The 18048-nt window shown below is 43.2% G+C and overlaps 1 protein-coding gene across 1 annotated transcript; it reads left to right on the top strand.

Moving 5' to 3' along the window:
* The first annotated feature begins 2485 nt into the window (after positions 1 to 2485).
* tacr1b (tachykinin receptor 1b) lies at positions 2486 to 16943 on the top strand. Its single transcript, XM_012842355.3, has 5 exons — positions 2486 to 3104; positions 4218 to 4412; positions 8139 to 8289; positions 9126 to 9322; positions 15469 to 16943. The coding sequence occupies exons 1-5, from the start codon at positions 2701 to 2703 to the stop codon at positions 15776 to 15778; spliced, it is 1257 nt and encodes a 418-aa protein (XP_012697809.1). The 5' UTR covers positions 2486 to 2700; the 3' UTR covers positions 15779 to 16943.
* The last annotated feature ends 1105 nt before the right edge of the window (positions 16944 to 18048 follow it).

Below are 18048 nucleotides of genomic sequence, written 5' to 3' on the forward strand. Positions count from 1 at the left end.
GCTAAAAGACTGAGCAAGCGATTTTTGTTACTTCTGCCCAAAGTAGACCTGTGAGGATGTGTCGTAACTTTGTAGTCCACAATAGACTTCCATGTTTTTTGCTGTACTTACTTGGACTATTGGATCACTTGGATCCTATGCTAAGTGGGTAAACTAAGGTTGTTTCAAACATCATATGATGTTTAGTATTGCCCCAGGCATCCGTAGGAACTTAAGCTACTCCACAAGACTGATGGCTGTCTCTGAATACTACGTGTATTTATCACAGAAACAACCAACTCTGCAGAGTGGTCATTGTTATGTCATTCCATGTATAACCATTTCTGGACCCTAATTTCATTAATGGGCAACTGGCAACAAGCAAAATTAACCATACATGAACTAAAGCTAGGTTAATAACTTGGCAAAATTATTTTGGTAATGCAATACCATGAGCAAGATCCAAAGCACAAACATGGGTGGGACAGCGCAATGCTCCCACACCCCCCACTATAGCTTAAGTTCATGTTCAATGCTCCCACACACCACACTATAGCTTTAGTTCATGTTCAATGCTCCCACACACCACACTATAGCTTTAGTTGATGTGCGACGGACTTTGCTTGTTGCTTTGCTTTTTGCCCGTCAATGAAATTAGGGCCCTACATTGTTTATCCATTGTTGCATTTAGAGTAGAAAAGAATAAGGAATCCTATCCTTTATCTTGTCTTGTTTCAGCGATGCTCATAGCACTGCATATCAACCTCAAGTCTCACACCACAATCTCATGGCGATAGGGAGGGGGGGGGGGGGTAACCTGTGTTAACATTTCGGAAGAGTGTTTCTCCCTGCTGGCTCTTATCAGCCAAGAAGCCAGTCAGCCTCTTTGTCTTGTGTTTGTGTTTTTCCCAAAGCTGCTCTTCAATGCACCACACGGCTTTTGTTGTAAGCAGACAAAAAAAGACTCTGGGTCTTTTGTGTGTCTGTTTACCAGCAGTGAATGCGAACGCCTTTGTTTGCTCCTCCTTATCAGGTAGTTAGTGTTGTTATGATATTCTTTTGTTGCTCTTATTGTTGTTTTCCTTATGAAAATTAATGACGACAAGAAATAATTAGCTTTGGATGCTTCCTTACCAGGTAACTGCCAAAAGTCATGGAAACACAATTAAACTGCATTGTAAAGTAAATGTCCTTAAATGCATTTAAGGTATTTGATATGTGCATCATATTAAAGACATTCAGTTGTTTCTCATTTCACAAATATTATGCTGACCATTATCTACATCCTTCACAAGAAATATTCTGCCTGCAGGTAAAGGTTTACCTGAGAAGATTAATCATCTGGTTATTTTGTTAATGTATGACAGACTCATTTCAAGAGGATAACCATTAAGACCCTTTACTCTCTCTGTCTCTCTCTTACTCTGTCTCTCTCCCAATCTACTGCTGCTTTGATATTCCATTACCTCTGCATAGCTTAGGTGGACAGGCTGCAGTACTGTTTGCGGTTTTGCCAGTTCTAAAGATTTCCCTTGCAAAATTCAGCAAAGCACACATATGATGGTGTTTAAAGCGTGAGGGATGGGTTGAGGTGGGATGAGTCAAGGGATGGGTATTACCTATTCAACAGCTCAGGATTGCAATGGAGGCAAACCAGATCTGATGCTTCCTTTAGCCTATCTAAGGGGATTGTAATTCATAGTCAAGGCAGCTGGTGAAATAGGAAATAGAGACTATTTCTCTGCTGTCCATTCTGATCATTCTCCATGATTGGACTGTTGGAGCAGCAGAAAGACAAATAAACAGGAAGACTAATGCACCATAAACCAACTGAAGTTAATTAAAGAAAAATAATGAGCAGAGGCCACTGAGGTGTATGTTGTGTTGCTGTGTGTATTATTTTTCAGTTTATGGCTCAGTAGATTGCTCTGACAAACACAAGATTATTGTGAGCAGGTCACTTACACACTTGTACACACACACACACACACACACACACACACACACACACACACACACATTCAATGCATGATTTCCCTCATACAGGAAAGAGTGACATTGCTTGTTTAATAACCCATGGGAAAAGGAAGATAATGCCATAGGGTTTTGGAGACAAATAATAACTTAACAATGACTGATGACTACTCATCAAACTGAACACGTTTTAACTGCAGAACCACAAGGGGGAGACGTTCAAGGCAGTATTCACCGACTCATTAGAAATATATCTCAAAAGTAAATAGAATAATCAGTCTAATTAAACGATAATACTGCATGAATATTATCAACAGCACAACCACCAACGCGAATAAAATGCTAAAGTAAAAATCACAATGCTCATTCTTTTTTAAATACACGTATTGTACGTGTGCGCGCTGTTTGCATTATTTGCACTAAGCTGAGTATAGCTTTTGGAAAAAGGACTTGAACTTTCGAAATGATCGCTCTCTCTCGCTCTCTCTCTCTCTCTGCATGGTGTAATGGCCATGGCACGCGCTATAAGTGTCAGACTTGTGCGTGCCCAAATAGTGGACAGCGCGCTCTCACGTCTCCGCTGAGCAGCGAACGCACAGCGCATTCTGACTATCTTCGACTGCGTGGACCTTTTACCCAGCTCTTACTGATTTCCGAGAGGAGTTCATTCAGGAGATTCAGTGTATGGAGCTTTATTTAATCAAACTACTGTAACTGGTAAAAAAATCTGGTGACTAAATCTAGAATATGGATCCACTCTACAAAACAATGGATGGCCCAAACGACACCATGGGAAATATCTCTTCCAACTTCACGGATTTATATTCTAATCAGTTTGTTCAGCCTGTTTGGCAGATTGTCATGTGGGCAATTGCTTACTGCAGTATAGTAATTGTGTCAGTGGTTGGAAATATTGTAGTGATTTGGATCATTCTTGCGCACAAACGGATGAGGACGGTCACCAATTATTTTCTGGTGAACCTTGCTTTCGCCGAGGCGTCGATGGCAGCCTTCAACACCGTGATAAACTTTGTTTACTCGGTGCACAATGAGTGGTACTTCGGACTGGGGTACTGTCGATTTCACAACTTCTTCCCAATTGCCGCAGTCTTCGCAAGTATTTATTCAATGACGGCAATAGCCCTGGATAGGTGAGCTTTATTCTTTCTCCTACCTATCTCCTAACTTGAACTTAGCAAAATGATGGAGGTAGTTTTGTACAACGATAAATTGTGCTGTGGCTCGAGTCTATTTTACTGACCGTCCACACGTACGCTCAGAAATGGAAATGCATTTAAAATACCGAGGTTAAAAGTGTCTGCAACATTCTCACACACATTTAGAAGACTAATACTTAAAGCCATTCTAACGTAGTGTTTCACAGTCTAGGGGGCCACATTGCAAATTATACTTTTGGCATTAATAGGAAAAAAATATTCAAATAGATGCCATGTCTGCACTGAAATAAGCTGCTAATGTTTCATTGTTTTGTATATTGGAGCAGTTTGTGGGACAATTTGAGATACAACAGCCACAGAATAGGCACTTCAGGAATGTGTGTGTGTGTGTGTGAGAGAGAGAGAGAGAGAGAGAGAGAGAGAGAGAGAAGAAGGGAGAGAGAGGGAGAGTGTAAGAGGTAGACTAGCAAGGTAGTATAATAAAAGATAACATAAAGGAAATTATCAATTTACAGTCAGCTGCAGAGTATTTATCAAGACCTGCTTTGGAAGGGCCTTCCCTGTTCTCTCTTTCTCCTGGCCTCCTGACTTTCTTTCTCTCTTCTGTCTCCCTTGTTAGTTTTTTTTAAATGATACCAAAAGTCTAAATAACTAAATCCATGAGTTGGTATTATCCTCTCCTGTTACCTTTCCAAACGTTAATTTAGTCTGTTTCAGTCTGTCACTTCTCTATGTGAAGGAAACCAATACATCACACAGAAATATGCTACAATAATGTTGAGGAATATAAGTTTGCATTGAACTCCCATCACAGCCCCAAGACTAAATATGCTATTTCAATATCTTTTGACAGAGAGAGGTTAAGACCTGATGATCTGGTATTCACTTAAATGAATAAGTCTTAATGATGCTGTTTGAACAGTTCTGTGGAGGGCGAAAATGCCTCAGTTCAAGAAACAGCTTACACCCTATTTTCAAAATGCAGCATAAATAACAAAATGCCATTCCGCGTTGCAGCGAAAAGCAGAAAAGTCAGCGTGTAATGCTTTCGTTTTTCAACCGCCACTGGCTTTGGTTCTCCCCCAGGTACATGGCTATTATCCACCCCTTACAGCAGCGCCTCTCCTCCACCGAAACCAAGCTGGTGGTGGGGGTGATATGGGTCTTGGCTCTGCTCCTCGCTTTCCCGCAGTATTTCTACTCCAGCACCGCGCAACTGCCCGATCGCATCGTCTGCTACTTAGATTGGCCTGAGTACGAGATATGGGATTTCAAACTGACGTGAGTATTGTATAATCCAAGAGTGAAATTGTTTTATTTTGCAAAATGTGTTCCACTGACTGACCTAACTGTTCACTGGCCCATCTGACACATGCTAGTTGAACCGACCTCCTTCATTTTGTCAGGGTCACAGCATATCAACACTTGTCAAAAGAGAAGCTTAGCTGTCAAAAATCTTTGACAAATTGAAATGTAGAGACGTGGAAGTTTCCATAGTTACCATTCATTGAACTGTTTTCAAGAAATTATTTCTTACCAATTACTTCTATTTATATAAGCGGAAATCAGTGTGCTCCTCTCCTAGGGTTTGAAGATACTTGTACAAATGAATGGACTATTTTTAAACAATCCTTTCAATGCTGGGTGTGTCACTGACGGCCAGGCAATTATGGAGATTGGCTTGACTGCTGGTTATGAAATTCAGCACACATACGAGTTCAGGCTTGCAGGACAACATAAAACATAAGCCCAGTCCTATCAAAGCCGCGGTAGCAACTGACCCTTACACCCTGCAATCAGATATTATGCATTGGATTTTTCTTCCTCTGCTTGACAGGTGTAAATAAGCACTGCTATCCTAGGGTTTGATAGTTCAGATGAAGGATGGCAGTACCAGGTTCGGGGTAAATACCCGTGGGGTTTAACCTGCCTCATTAACATACCCTTTGCCCTACAGGTCTTTGCTGGTCTCAAGGTCTCTTAGCCAAATTACTAAAAGGCTTGGGTTACATTTTCCCCAAAGTGTGTGTGCAACAGTGGACATTTTGTCTGAGAATGGGGGGTCTGCTATGTTACAAAATCTTTCTTTCATTTGGGTGGTCTAACAACCCCAGCCGTAGCCCCTAGCCATGGATATGTGTGGAATCTTCATGATCATAATCAAATTGCAGGGTGTTCACAGGAAGGGGTGTTACTTCACGTATGCCATATGGTTCCTATCAGAGCCCCACATAAGCCATGTGGTTCCTATCACAGCCCCACAAAAGACATATGTATATCTATTATTTAATGCCAACTTGTAACAGGTTGACCCAGGTTTGATTCCTGGCCACTGCAGAATGCATTTGTAAGTCGCTTTGGATTAAAGCGTCTGCTAAATATTTACCATTTACCTTCCACCACTTACCTTTACCATTATATGGATCAGGGGTGGATTTAAGAGAGGTCCATATCATTTTATAAAGACTTGACAGGTATACCTCACTGAAGTGGTTTACCTTTCTGTGTGTGGTTCCCAAACAAGAAACCTTCCTACGTATAGCTTAAGAGGCTGAATCCAATCCATTATTGTCATGCACATAGGTTTGAGCATGCGTGAGATGAGTACAAGATTGGAGCGCAGGTGATCATAAATGGAAAGAACATCAACAAGAAATACTATGCAAGTCAAAATAAAAAAGTTCCAAAATAAGGACGGATGTAGGCTAGCTGTTACTCATACATTTGTATTCCTAAGGGATTAATACAATATGTAATGCAACACATAACTTGGTCTTACATCGCAGTCAGTGCATAGGTTCAGACTTTAACAAAACATTTTAGGCTCTAAAACTGTTATCTGAAAACTGTATTAAGGTATGAGAGTGGTTCAAGCTTCCTGGGAAAAACGTCAAGGTAGGCTACAACTTAAGGTATAAAATACGAATTACGTAGCGATAAGAAGGTTATGAGAAAAAAAAAAACAGGTTCAATGTTTGAATACCCTTATATTGGCTTTCTGTAGAAGCATCGTCCAGATTGACTCACATTAGCAATATTACAGTGAAGAGAGAGTTCAAGTGCTCAATGCTCCTTCTTTGAAACCACATGTAGGTGAATAGTAAACCTGGGTCCAACAGAGAATTCTACCCTACATCAGAGGGTTCTTTAATAAAACCTTCATAAACTATTCCATTGATACTCTCTGACCTGAGTTGTTCAAGGGTCTTTCCTGTTCAAAAGGGGTTTTTCCTTTTCACCATTGCCATTGTGCTTGCTCTAGGGGAGTTCAGGCTTTGGGCTCTGTAAAGCCCTTTTAGATAATGTCTATTGTTATTAGCGCTATATAAATCAATACAATTGAATCAAATTGAATTGAAATGAGACTAGAATTATTTTTACAGGAGCATGGGTAGCTTCTGAAGAGTGTGTGGAGAACATTTTAAGAGCTGTAGATTTGTTTTTTTTTCTCACAGTAGTCAGGGTACTGATTTTGTGTGTGTGTCCCAGCGAGCTTGTCAGAAGGCAGTTGACTCTGGAACAGAAATGGTCCAGATCTGGCAGACATCTGGCTGGTCACCTTATGGGTATCTATGGAGATCAGATGTCTGCAGGGATGTTTATAAACAGCACATCCGTTTCTATCTCAGTGCTGATCGTCAGGACTGCTCATTTTGTTGCTCCAATGGGCTTAAGTAGGCATGCAATAAGTCTCAACTGCACACACACATGCACACACACACACACATGCACACACACACACACACACACGTGCGCACATACTCACACACATAGATATACTCACAAACGCATTGAATATTGAGTATATCATTAATTTGCCTGTACCCGTAATACAGAATAATCTTAAGAAAAAGTAATTTGCGGAATTAGACGACTGATCCTTCTGTAATGAGTTGCTGTATCACACATACCGGCACAAATAGATATTTTAAAATGTTCATGCTTGTGCAGCTGGTGCATTCACAGTTTCAAGGCTATCTAAGTGTGCGTGTTCTTTTGGTACAGACATATTTAGAAATTCAAATTACACATATATTAATAATTAAATTCTCCAAATTATTGATTGTCTGCCTTGAATGTCAATCTTGAGGTATTTGACATGAATAATTATTCTTCTTGCCTCTCCCTGCCGTGTGTGTGTGTGTGTGTGTGTGAGAGAGAGAGCGAGAGCGAGAGAGAGAGAGCGTAAGAGAGACAGATACACACTGTAATCATGCCTGTATTTTTATATGAGGGTAGAGGACCTCCTGGTGGGGTATGAATCAGCTCTGTTCACATCTGTCACAGACTGACCACTCGCAGACCGATAATGGGTATCATAATATTACCTCAGTGGAAGCTGACTCGGACCAGATCTGCCCCAGATTATTTCCAGATTAGGCCCAGATCTGCCCCAGTCAAATGCTATTGGGGTAATGTCCTCACAAAGACTAAGTCCAATATGAGTCAGAGTTACCTCAGTGAAAAACACCTGTAGTGGGGTCAGGGGTGGGAAATGGGTGGCGAGGCAGTGTTTATGGTTTATGTTTATGTACCATGGAAACCTTGCATGTGGACCGGCTGATAATGTGTGTTGAGATGGTATTGTTGGGACACAATGGTGTTCTGCCACAGGACTTGAGGGAGTGGAGGGCTTTGCTAGCTCTGTGATTAGCTGTCTGTGTGGAATTCAGCTCACAAAAGAGAGCTGAGCTGCTGCTGTCTTGTGTCTGTAGAGCACAGACAAGCCTGCTCCTCACTCTCTCTCTCTTTCTCTCCATCTGCTTAACGTTCCTCTGTCGTTCCCTCTCCTCACTTCTCCCTCTCCTGCAAAATCCTCTTCCTCACTCTTCTCCATCTTTTTTCTTTTTCCCTGTCTTCATCTGCTCTTTCTCCTCTTCTGTTCTCCATCTTCACCCCTCCGTCTCCACTCTTTTATTCTCTCTTTCTCTCACATCCTTCATCTACTCCCTCTCTTTCGTCTATTCGTTCCTTCCTCCATCCCTCTCTCTCTCTCCTGTCCTTCAGCTACCAGATCAGTGTGGTGCTGCTCATCTATGTCTTCCCGCTGCTGATCATGGGTTGTGCCTACATGGTGGTGGGACTGAACCTCTGGGCGAGTCAGATCCCCGGCGACTGCACCGATCGTTACCGCGAGCAGCTCACCGCCAAGCGCAAGGTAATGAGCTCTCTGGTGCCCATCGGCTGATTGGGCCGGACGACGTCTCTCTTCAGTCTGGCTGTCTGTCTGAGGTGTTTAGACATGTTTTGGCTGTGTGAAGTTTTCAGCTTTAATGACCATTTGCTTTTCTCTTCCTATTATCATCACTTCACCTTCATATTATCATTATAATTTCACCATCTTCACCATGGACGGATTATGAAACCATGGGCCCCTGGGCCTGGACATGTAAAAGGCCCCCTCCCCTTCGCGCAGATTTGAGTTTGTGAAAAGGAGGACACTTCGTCGCGAGGGGAGGGGGCGGGGCAGTTTATAGAATACCGACCACGCCACCTCCCCCGTGACAAAGTTTTCCCATATTTTTCCCACGCAATGACGCCGCCCCCTCCCCCTTGACCGAGTTTTCCCATATTTTTCATATTTTTCACATGCAAATGACCCCACCCCCTCCCCTGCAACGAAGTTTTTTCCGGGTAAAAAAGGACGTCTGGTCACCCCAGCGACTTCACGCAAAGGCTCTGGCTTAGGGGCCCCCTGAGCTCATGGGCCCCGTTCGGTAATCCATCCCTGATCTTCACTTGTCTTCTCTCCTATTTCCAACCTTTCCCCTCCTCTCCTCTCCTCTTCTTTCTCTTCTCTTCCCTTCACTTCTCTCATCTCCTCTCTTCTCTCCTCTCCCTTTCTCTGCTCTTCTATTGTCTCCTCTTCCTTTCTCTCCTTCTTTCTCTTATCTTTTCTACTCTCCCTTTCTTTTCTCTCCACTCCTCCCTCTCCTACTCTCCCCCCTCCTCTCCTCCTCTCCTCTCCTCCTCTCCTCCTCTCTCCACACTCAGGTGGTGAAGATGATGATTGTGGTGGTGTGCACCTTCGCCCTGTGCTGGCTGCCCTATCACGTCTACTTCCTGCTACACCAGTTCTACCCCCACCTGTTCGAGGAACGCTTTATCCAGCAGGTGTACCTGGGCATCATGTGGCTCGCCATGAGCTCCACCATGTACAACCCCATCATCTACTGTCTGCTCAACGACAGGTATTTCTAATTTATTATCAGTTTCTTTGACCTTGTCATCATGAAAGGAGCAATACAGATCAATCCATTCATCCTCAATCTGGCCTAATGCAAAAATACATTTATAAAAATGACGTTTATTCATACAGCTTTTTCAAGCATAAAATCTCAAATGCTTCATCGCCCATATAGTCTAGTAGCCAACTAGGTGAACCCGGAAATGTTGAGTACACCAAAGTTTTTTTGCAGAAATGTGAAGTATGGGTCCCCAGTATACAGAAACTGCCGGATGCTAATTTGCATATGTTGAGCAATTTGCATAATTTGCATAATTAGCATTATTAGCTTAATCGTCCAATTTGACCACATATTTTGCCCTGTATGGCCAATTCCTACAATATTGGAGTCTTTTTATAGGTTTTAGAGGATGCTGAATTCAATTCTGGCACTTTCATACTTTAAAATGGTAATTGAATAACAAATTTGGATACATTTAGACACATTTGTTATTAATTTTGGACGAAATCTAAGGTTATTTTCATGGTAAACACAATCATCTTAGATTTCAGAATCATGAATGCTCTTGTGAATGTTAAAGCATTTTTTTCAGGGTGTGGTGAAGCTGAATCCCCTCCTGATACTTGACTCCTGATTCAAATTTGCATTGCTGGAGGAAAAAGCATTGCAATTGCAATAAACTCCTTGGGGTTAAACACCCTGTTGCCTCATGTGAGCGGTGAAGATGAGAAGGCCAGTCTGCTTGTGAGGTGGCTAGGGTGAACAGATGTCACCACAGTCACAATGTAAACACTTTGATGGTGATTGGGTATCACTTCTGGCACACCCACTAAACGCGGTTAAACTACCTCAAAAGCTGCTGGGCACCGGTGTGCATCGTAACCACCAACCACATGACGAACAGGTATGTAATGTAACTCTGTTGAATGTCCCCCGTGTGCGATCAACGAACTATGTACAAATATACACTATATACTGTACATGCCATACAAGACAGGCCCCTTAAGTCGCTAGGGTCATGCCCGAAAGGCAGAAAGGCTGCCCAGGTTGATCCGCAAGTCGCAAGATCCAACGAGGACCCAGTTAAAACACCGCCAGACGCAAAAGTTAAAACTGAGTCTGGGCAACCCGGGTCAGCCCGCCAGACGCAAGACTAATCAAGAGGGCCTCACCTCTGCACCACAAATAGCACACACTGGCTACCACCTTCAGGCAAACGGCTATGCCTCACAATTAATCAACAAAAGGCAGCCTCCTCATCTTCACTATCCTCGTCTGTTCTGTCATCATCTTCTCCAGATCCTTCATCACTCTCTTTGTGTTCTTGCTGTTGAGTGAGTATGTTGCAGCATGTCCCATCATTGCCTTTGCAGGAACAATAACTGGTACAGTCCAGACCTGCAGCTGCACAGCTACACTTTGCTGATGTGCAAGGTTTCAACCCGGCTCTGCAACCACAGCTGACGACATCTAACAAAGCCGGAAGAGCAACTGGACTTGAATCCTGGGTGGGCATAATCAGTTCCTCTCCTTCCTTTAGGCCCATCTTCTTGTCCCATCCAAACAAAGTGATATCCACAGCCGGTGGATCAGCCTGGTCTGCTGCTTTCCATAAGAGCACCTGTAGGTGGGCACGTCTTCCATGAAGGTGCATATTACGCTCTGTAGGAGGTAGTTTTTTCAGTGCTGGGGGCCTTTTGCGCTTTCGGTAAATGTCATACCGAGCTGCATCCAAGGTCACAGAGTTACTCTGATTGTACAGAGTCAGAAAGAAAGTCCTTGTTGCTTTGGTGATCTGTAAATCTGTGGCTTCTGCCTCTCCAATACAGTGGAGAAGCTTGCCAGGTACAATTGTCATGGCCTTGAGTGCAGATACCTTCCCCTTCCCAACAGGATATGAGGTGGTATCACATCCTGAAAGAGCATGCATGGCCAGAATGGAACAACAATGGTCACCCAGGTTCTTTGCAGTTGCATTTATGCTGAGAACAGTGCCATTCCATTTTTCCATCTGTAGGTTAGTTGTGATACCAGCCTTCCAACACCAATAAACCATAATCACAAAGACATCTGTGTCATCACTAAGAATGTGAACAGTTGAAGCCCCATGTCTGACAGCATCTAACATGTAAGATATACTGTAACTGATATATCAGCCTCATCATGAGTCTCAATGCTGTCAGCTTTACTGACCATCACGATCTTACTTCTGTTACGTTCCCTGCTAGGGCCAGGCAACGTAAACAAAAACAAGTTCGTGGGAATAAGAAAACGGGCAGACAACGTCGGATAAGACAAAAATAATCATTAATTTATTATCTTTAAACTAAACCAAAAATATATGGAATAGTGGAAAAACGGGGAGACAACAAAAATAGAAACAACAAAAAGCTCAAAGTAGCAAAGAAACAAAGCAACAAACAGGCCTCCAGAACTAAGCCTCCAAGAATCCTGAGCCTCCCTCTCGAACTCTCACTCCGAGACAGGTAGGTCTCACGGCCTCGGCGAGGCTCCTAGATCATGCGGCAATCCTGGTGGCCGCCACAACGACAACTGCGTCTCTTCCAGAACGATCCTTCTTGGGTGACGTCACCAAGCCCTTTTTAAGGGGCCGTCTCTGATCGGGCACCCAATGGGAATAGAACAGCAATTAAGCCTTATGCTGGGCTGTCTGTAAAACACGGAAAAGGCACACAACAGTATACATAGGCCATTGAAAATGTTCAGGGACGTAACACTTCCTACATTGAAAGTACACAGGAGTTCACTCAGCCTTTGCTTGTTGTGCTTGACTAGGTAGAGGTGTAGTCAATGAGAGCTTGTACTCTGTGGAGCTCTCCCCTGCTCTTCTTTGTCTCTCATGGTCCTTGGCAGACACCTGCACATTTTTTTGTCAAAGATGACAAATGTTTGGGTGTAACAACTAAGCCGATGTCCCATGCTGGCTGCAAGATCTGCCACTGTCCCAGACGATGGCCAAACCACGTGATAAATGAGCTGAGATGCATCCACAATGACAACATCTGGTGGCTGGGGATTGCAAACTGGAATTCCAAGCGGCTGGACAAGCACTGACATATTGCCCTTTCGGAAGGCATCCATTGTCTTCAATGATTGACAAGGGGACTGGGCTAAGCTCATATTTGAAGAGAGAAGAGAGCTCCACTTTTCTCTGGCCTACCACCACCAACAATCGAGCAAATAATGACTCAAGGTCACAAACAACCTTCCCACTGACCTTCATTCCCTTTTTCTGGAACTTCATAGTCACTACCTTGTGAGAGATGGGTGCATTAAATGCCTCCGGAAGTGATGAAGAAAACTTTTTACACATAGCCTGGCCAATCTTCAGCGCATCCTGCACATTCACCTTTTCATCAGCCACCTGTCCATTTATGATGTGGTAGAGCAAAGTGCTCTCTGTCAAGAGTAGATTTGTGTTTTCCCACAGCATCCTCACAATTTTAGAGCGGTCCTCAGCATCCAACTCCCGTCGTGCTTCACCCTCCTCTTTGTGTCTGTTGGACAGAGTCTTCTCTGATGCTACTTTATCACTGTACATGTCATCCAATGACTGAGAAAGATGTGAACATATGCCAAATGATTGGATGCAAACTGCAACCTGTTTAGGGTTGGTTGAAATACCCTTCATGCCCCCTGCTCCCTTCCCTTGCCTGATGCATGTCTGCTCCCCAAACATATCTGCACTCACTGCAAGTGCACCATCTGAATGGCGGCACACATGACTTCCGGAAAGAAGGTCATCTTTGGCAATGAAAGGAAGGTGCTTCATTTCACGTATATGCCAAGTTATCCATCTAGATTATGCTCCCTTGCTTTACAACAGCTTATTTGCACAAAAACATGACCGTACCTCACAAATGTAAACAAATGTAGGTTATCAACATTCACATCAAAAGCGTAGGAGCTCTTGTGATTCTGAAATGTGAGTTTATTGTGTTCACCCTGAAAATAACCTTAAATTTCATCGGAAATTAATCAAAAACCTGTCTAAATGTATCCAAAATTGTTATACAATTACCATTTTGATGTCTGAAAGTGCCAGAATTGAATTCAGCATCCTCTACAACCTCTAAAAAGACTCCAATATTGTAGAAATTGGTCACACAGTGCAAAATATGTGGTCAAATTGGACGATTAAGCTAATAATGCTAATTATGCTAGATGTGCAAATTGCTCAACATATGCAAATTAGCATCCGGCAGTTTCTGTATACTGGGGACCCATACTTCACATTTCTGCAAAAAAACTTTGGTGTACTTAACATTTCCGGGTTCACAATGGGGCTCTATGGGCTGGCTACTAGACTAATACCAAGAAATAAAAATGAAAATAGTAGGCAATAAGACACAATAAGATAACGCAGAAGAAGAAAAATTATGCAGATTAAAGAGAGTAAAAGCCAAGAAAACCCCAATAAACAACAAAAGGCAGTGAAGAATACTGCTCTAGATTTAAACTGTTACCTCCCCAAAAATAGGAGCTATTTATCATGTTATCTCTGTCATTGTGTTGCATTGAGGAGTCAGGTATCAAAAAACCAGTGCCCTCGTCGTTGTCACCATAAGAACAGAACATAATACTGACAGTTAGGTGAACACACACTACTCAGTACTCAGTAATGTTTTACAGTGAACAGCACTACTCAGTACTCAGTAATGTTTTATTGAAGTTTTGGTCCAAAACTTCTCTGGCCTCAGAGGATCCAGGGGAATGAGTGGTGTTTACTGTGGTTTGCACGATGATGGATGGTGGTAACTGTGTCTGCCGCTGAGCTTGGAGGTGACAGCCAGTGAAAAGACTTGTGATAAACGAATGTGCCTATGTTTCTCCTCAAGTCGAGAAGGAAAATATTCAATTTAAATTCAACATCAGTACAGTGCCAGACTGCATTAGTTAAGGCAAACATGGCAAGCCCCTAAACAAACAGTACAATGTCTTCTTGGACAACAGGAAGTCCCATATCTAACACTTTATATCTTATAGAATTAGTGAAACTACGAAGGTTATTTTTTTTTAAAGAAAAACGTTTGTTAAATGTAATGGAGGCCATGTCTCGTCAGTAGTCTTCCCTACATGTCTTCCGGCAATAGCTTTGGGACTGGTCTGGTCAAACCCAGGTATGGCTTTGGGACTGGTCTAACCCAGGTGTGGCCCTAATTTAGTTCAGATTCCGATCCGATGCGGGTGTGGCAGATTTCTCTCTGCTTCAGAGTTCGTTCCCATCTGGTTTCTGTGTGTCTCCTTTCTTCTGATATTTCTAAAGACAGAGACCAAGGCAGGAACTAATGCTCTACATCCCTCATAATGCAATAACAATAATGGGGAAATTTCAGTCTTGAGATTTTATCATTAATTAAATTAAAGCTCTGTGTTCATATTTTCCAGTGATAGGCTCTTCAATGCAAAATAAACAACCTACGCTAAATAAGCTAATTAATCGAGTTTTAGATGACTAATGACCAACTAATGTCTGTGGAAGATCCTTTTAAAAAATACGATTTTTGTTTGGTAAAATATAGAAAAAGTTGTGTGTGTGTGTGTGTGTGTGTGTGTGTGTGTGTGTGTGTGTGTTGTGTGTGTGTGTGTGTGTGTGTGTGTGTGTGTGTGCGGCCCATTTATAAAACCCTATTGCATCTTTGGTTGACCCTGGGTCTAGTGTGCCTGTAATTCTGATAGGTTATAATTGGTTGCTCTGATCATAAATTACAGTGAGAGGTACAAGCCCACCAGGGAGAGCGGGGTCTCAAATTGCACATTAATATTACAGCAAGCGCTAGCCTAAACGTGTCAGTCCTTTCATTAACCAGCAAATGGCCCCACATCTGCACAGCACTGCTGATGAAGTTTTTTACTTCAGGCTCTGAGAAATATATAACCCTACATGGGTATAGGGTATTGGTGTGTGTGTGGAAACATGTTCACATATTTTGTATGTCTGTGTGTGTGTGTGTGTGTTTGAGCATGTTTGTGTGTGTGTGTTGGGGAGTGGGGAAGTGGTAAATGGTTGAGCGGTTTCTGATGGTATGGTTGAGGGATTTACTGTTGTGAGTTTATACAGGTAAGTGTGGTTAAATATTCTTTCCTGACTGCCTTCATTTCAAGAATTTTATGCAACATTCTTCCAGGTTCCGAGCAGGATTCCAACAGGCATTCAACTGGTGTCCGTGTGTTCCAGAAGGTTCCTACAAGAGTCTGGAACTCAAGTTCACCCGCCACCTCCAGACACAGGTCAGCATGTATCGAGTCAGTCGCATGGAAACCACTGTATCCACGGTGATGCCCTTTGGAACCCCGGACCACACGGAATCAGGTCAGGAGGAACTGGATTTCCTGAATCACACCACCGTTGACCTCACCCCCAACGGCTCCTCTCACAACGCTGGCAAGACCAGCCCTGCCCCGTCCCCCACCACCACCTGGACCAGCGAGGACTGAGGGGGCCCTGAGGTGGGAGAGAGTGCCTGGGACGATGGGAGCTCCACGGATACAGGAACCCTATTAGGAAGCCAGTGTTGCACTGCCATGGGTTTCAAAATCTCATCCAGCAGGTCGTGCAGGTTTTAAAACCTCGCTTTGAGAGTCAGTGATTTAACTTGGCACCCTGGGACTCCTTACTCTAGGTATAACCTACATGTATCAGGTCTTGGTGAGATTGGTGAGCTTCAGCCCTGTCTATGTTTTAAGGGCTGTTTGTCTCCAAGGACGCAGTGAGGAGATGGAATTGACGAGGAAGTGGATCAGTTAATCAACTGTAAATAGTAAAGTGCATGGCAAATTACAGCATAAAGACATTTCATCACATGCACATACAGTACACCAGATGCATGAATCATAACAGGCAAGCAGTGCAGGCATTCTCAACCCATCCTGATGTCAGTGAATGAGCAGTCGATATATACGGCACTGATTTCGGGAAAGTGACGCGGTTTGTTTGGTTTGCAAGTCTGCCCTTCCCGGGCAAACATAGCAACAGAACTCATCTGTCCATCAAAGCCGTTGACAAGAGCGACGGAAGTCTGAGGCGCAGAGATTCACACCTGTTGCTGTAGATTAGTTAAACTAGGGGCGACGGTGAGGGAAAGAGGGTTTGACCTGTGGGGCAGGACTGGTTTACACGGCCAGGAACAGGAGATGAAAGACGCAGAGCACAAAGCAGAGACACACTGCACAGCCCGTCTGTGTTGTCCCATGAAACACAAACAGACACTCTATCCCACTGTACCGGGCCAAGGTCTCCACCAAAATAACCTCACCCTGATCCTACTTACATAAGCCAGACATGTTCTGAGCCGTCGGCCCAAGTTATACATGAATGTATTTCATGTCTGTGTGTTTTACGTCCATTTGGCAAATAGTGTTCCATTTTGCCTCAGTGTGTGTGTTTCTGTTTGTGTGTCTGTTCATAAGTGTTAATTCGTTAGTTAACTAGATAGATAGATACTTTATTTGTCCCTGTGGGGAAATTGGTTTGCACAATCAAAAGGCATTTCACACCATAACAAAGTCACCAATCCCCATACATATTCATACACATACACACACACACACACATTCACATCCTCATACACACACACAAACACACACATACTCATACACATACTCATACTCACACATACTCATACACACACACAAACATACTCATACACATACACACACATACACATACTCATACACACACACACATACTCATACACACAGACATACTCATACACACACACACAAACATACTCATACACACACATACTCATACACACACACACACACACACACACACATACTCATACACACACAAACATAGCCAGCAATCGACTAACCAATATACATACTCACACACATGCCTTGCACCTTGCACCAAATTTGCATTTGCATTTGCACCAATATATGCATTACCTGTTTAAAAACGTAACTTAATGTGTGTGAATAATAGAAGAATTGTAGAAGCATATGCCTGCGCTGGACTTCATCCTTGTAAGTTTGTGTATTTGTGAGTGCCTGCTGGATTTGATCTTGGTGAGTGTAAATGTATGTGCGTGCCTACGCCAGCCTCCATCTTGGTGATTGTTTTGCTGGCATTGTCCCCCCCCCCCCCCCCTCCACTCTTGCCCACATTCCCGGCAGTGATGCAATGAAACCCTGCGGCCTCTGGCTGTATTGGAAAGAGCCCCTGGCATCCAGGCATTCGGATTCCAGAAGCAGCTCGTCCGTCCAGCGGCCCCTGAGAGCCTGAGTGCTCTTCCCTCAGCAGACCACCGTGCTGCCCAGCCGCAGCCTTTAAATATAGAACACAATGCACCGGCAGACATGTATGGGGGGTGTACAGAAGCATTTATTTACATTTACATTTACATTTAGTCATTTAGCAGACGCTTTTGTCCAAAGCGACGTACGAGGGAGAGAACAGACAAGCTACGATGTGTGTATGCACTGCAAAATATGGACCGTGTTATGATTGTAATAAGAGAGCTGAATGGATTGAAATACTGTAGTGAAATGGAATCATTTTATGTCATTTCCACTTTGTTGTTCTGTGAGTGTTCTAAGGAACTCAGTATGTGGTCCCCAATACCTCTATCATTGTATGTTCAGCGTAATGGACTGGCTATAAACAAAGATGTGATTGTCTTTATAAATAGCCATGCAGCTCATTCAAAATAGCATTTGCTCGGATGTTCCTTCTGAGTGTATTGGAGAGAATCGACATCTGG

The sequence above is a fragment of the Clupea harengus genome, chromosome 12 (assembly GCF_900700415.2).
Source record: "Clupea harengus chromosome 12, Ch_v2.0.2, whole genome shotgun sequence".
NCBI lineage: Eukaryota > Metazoa > Chordata > Actinopteri > Clupeiformes > Clupeidae > Clupea > Clupea harengus.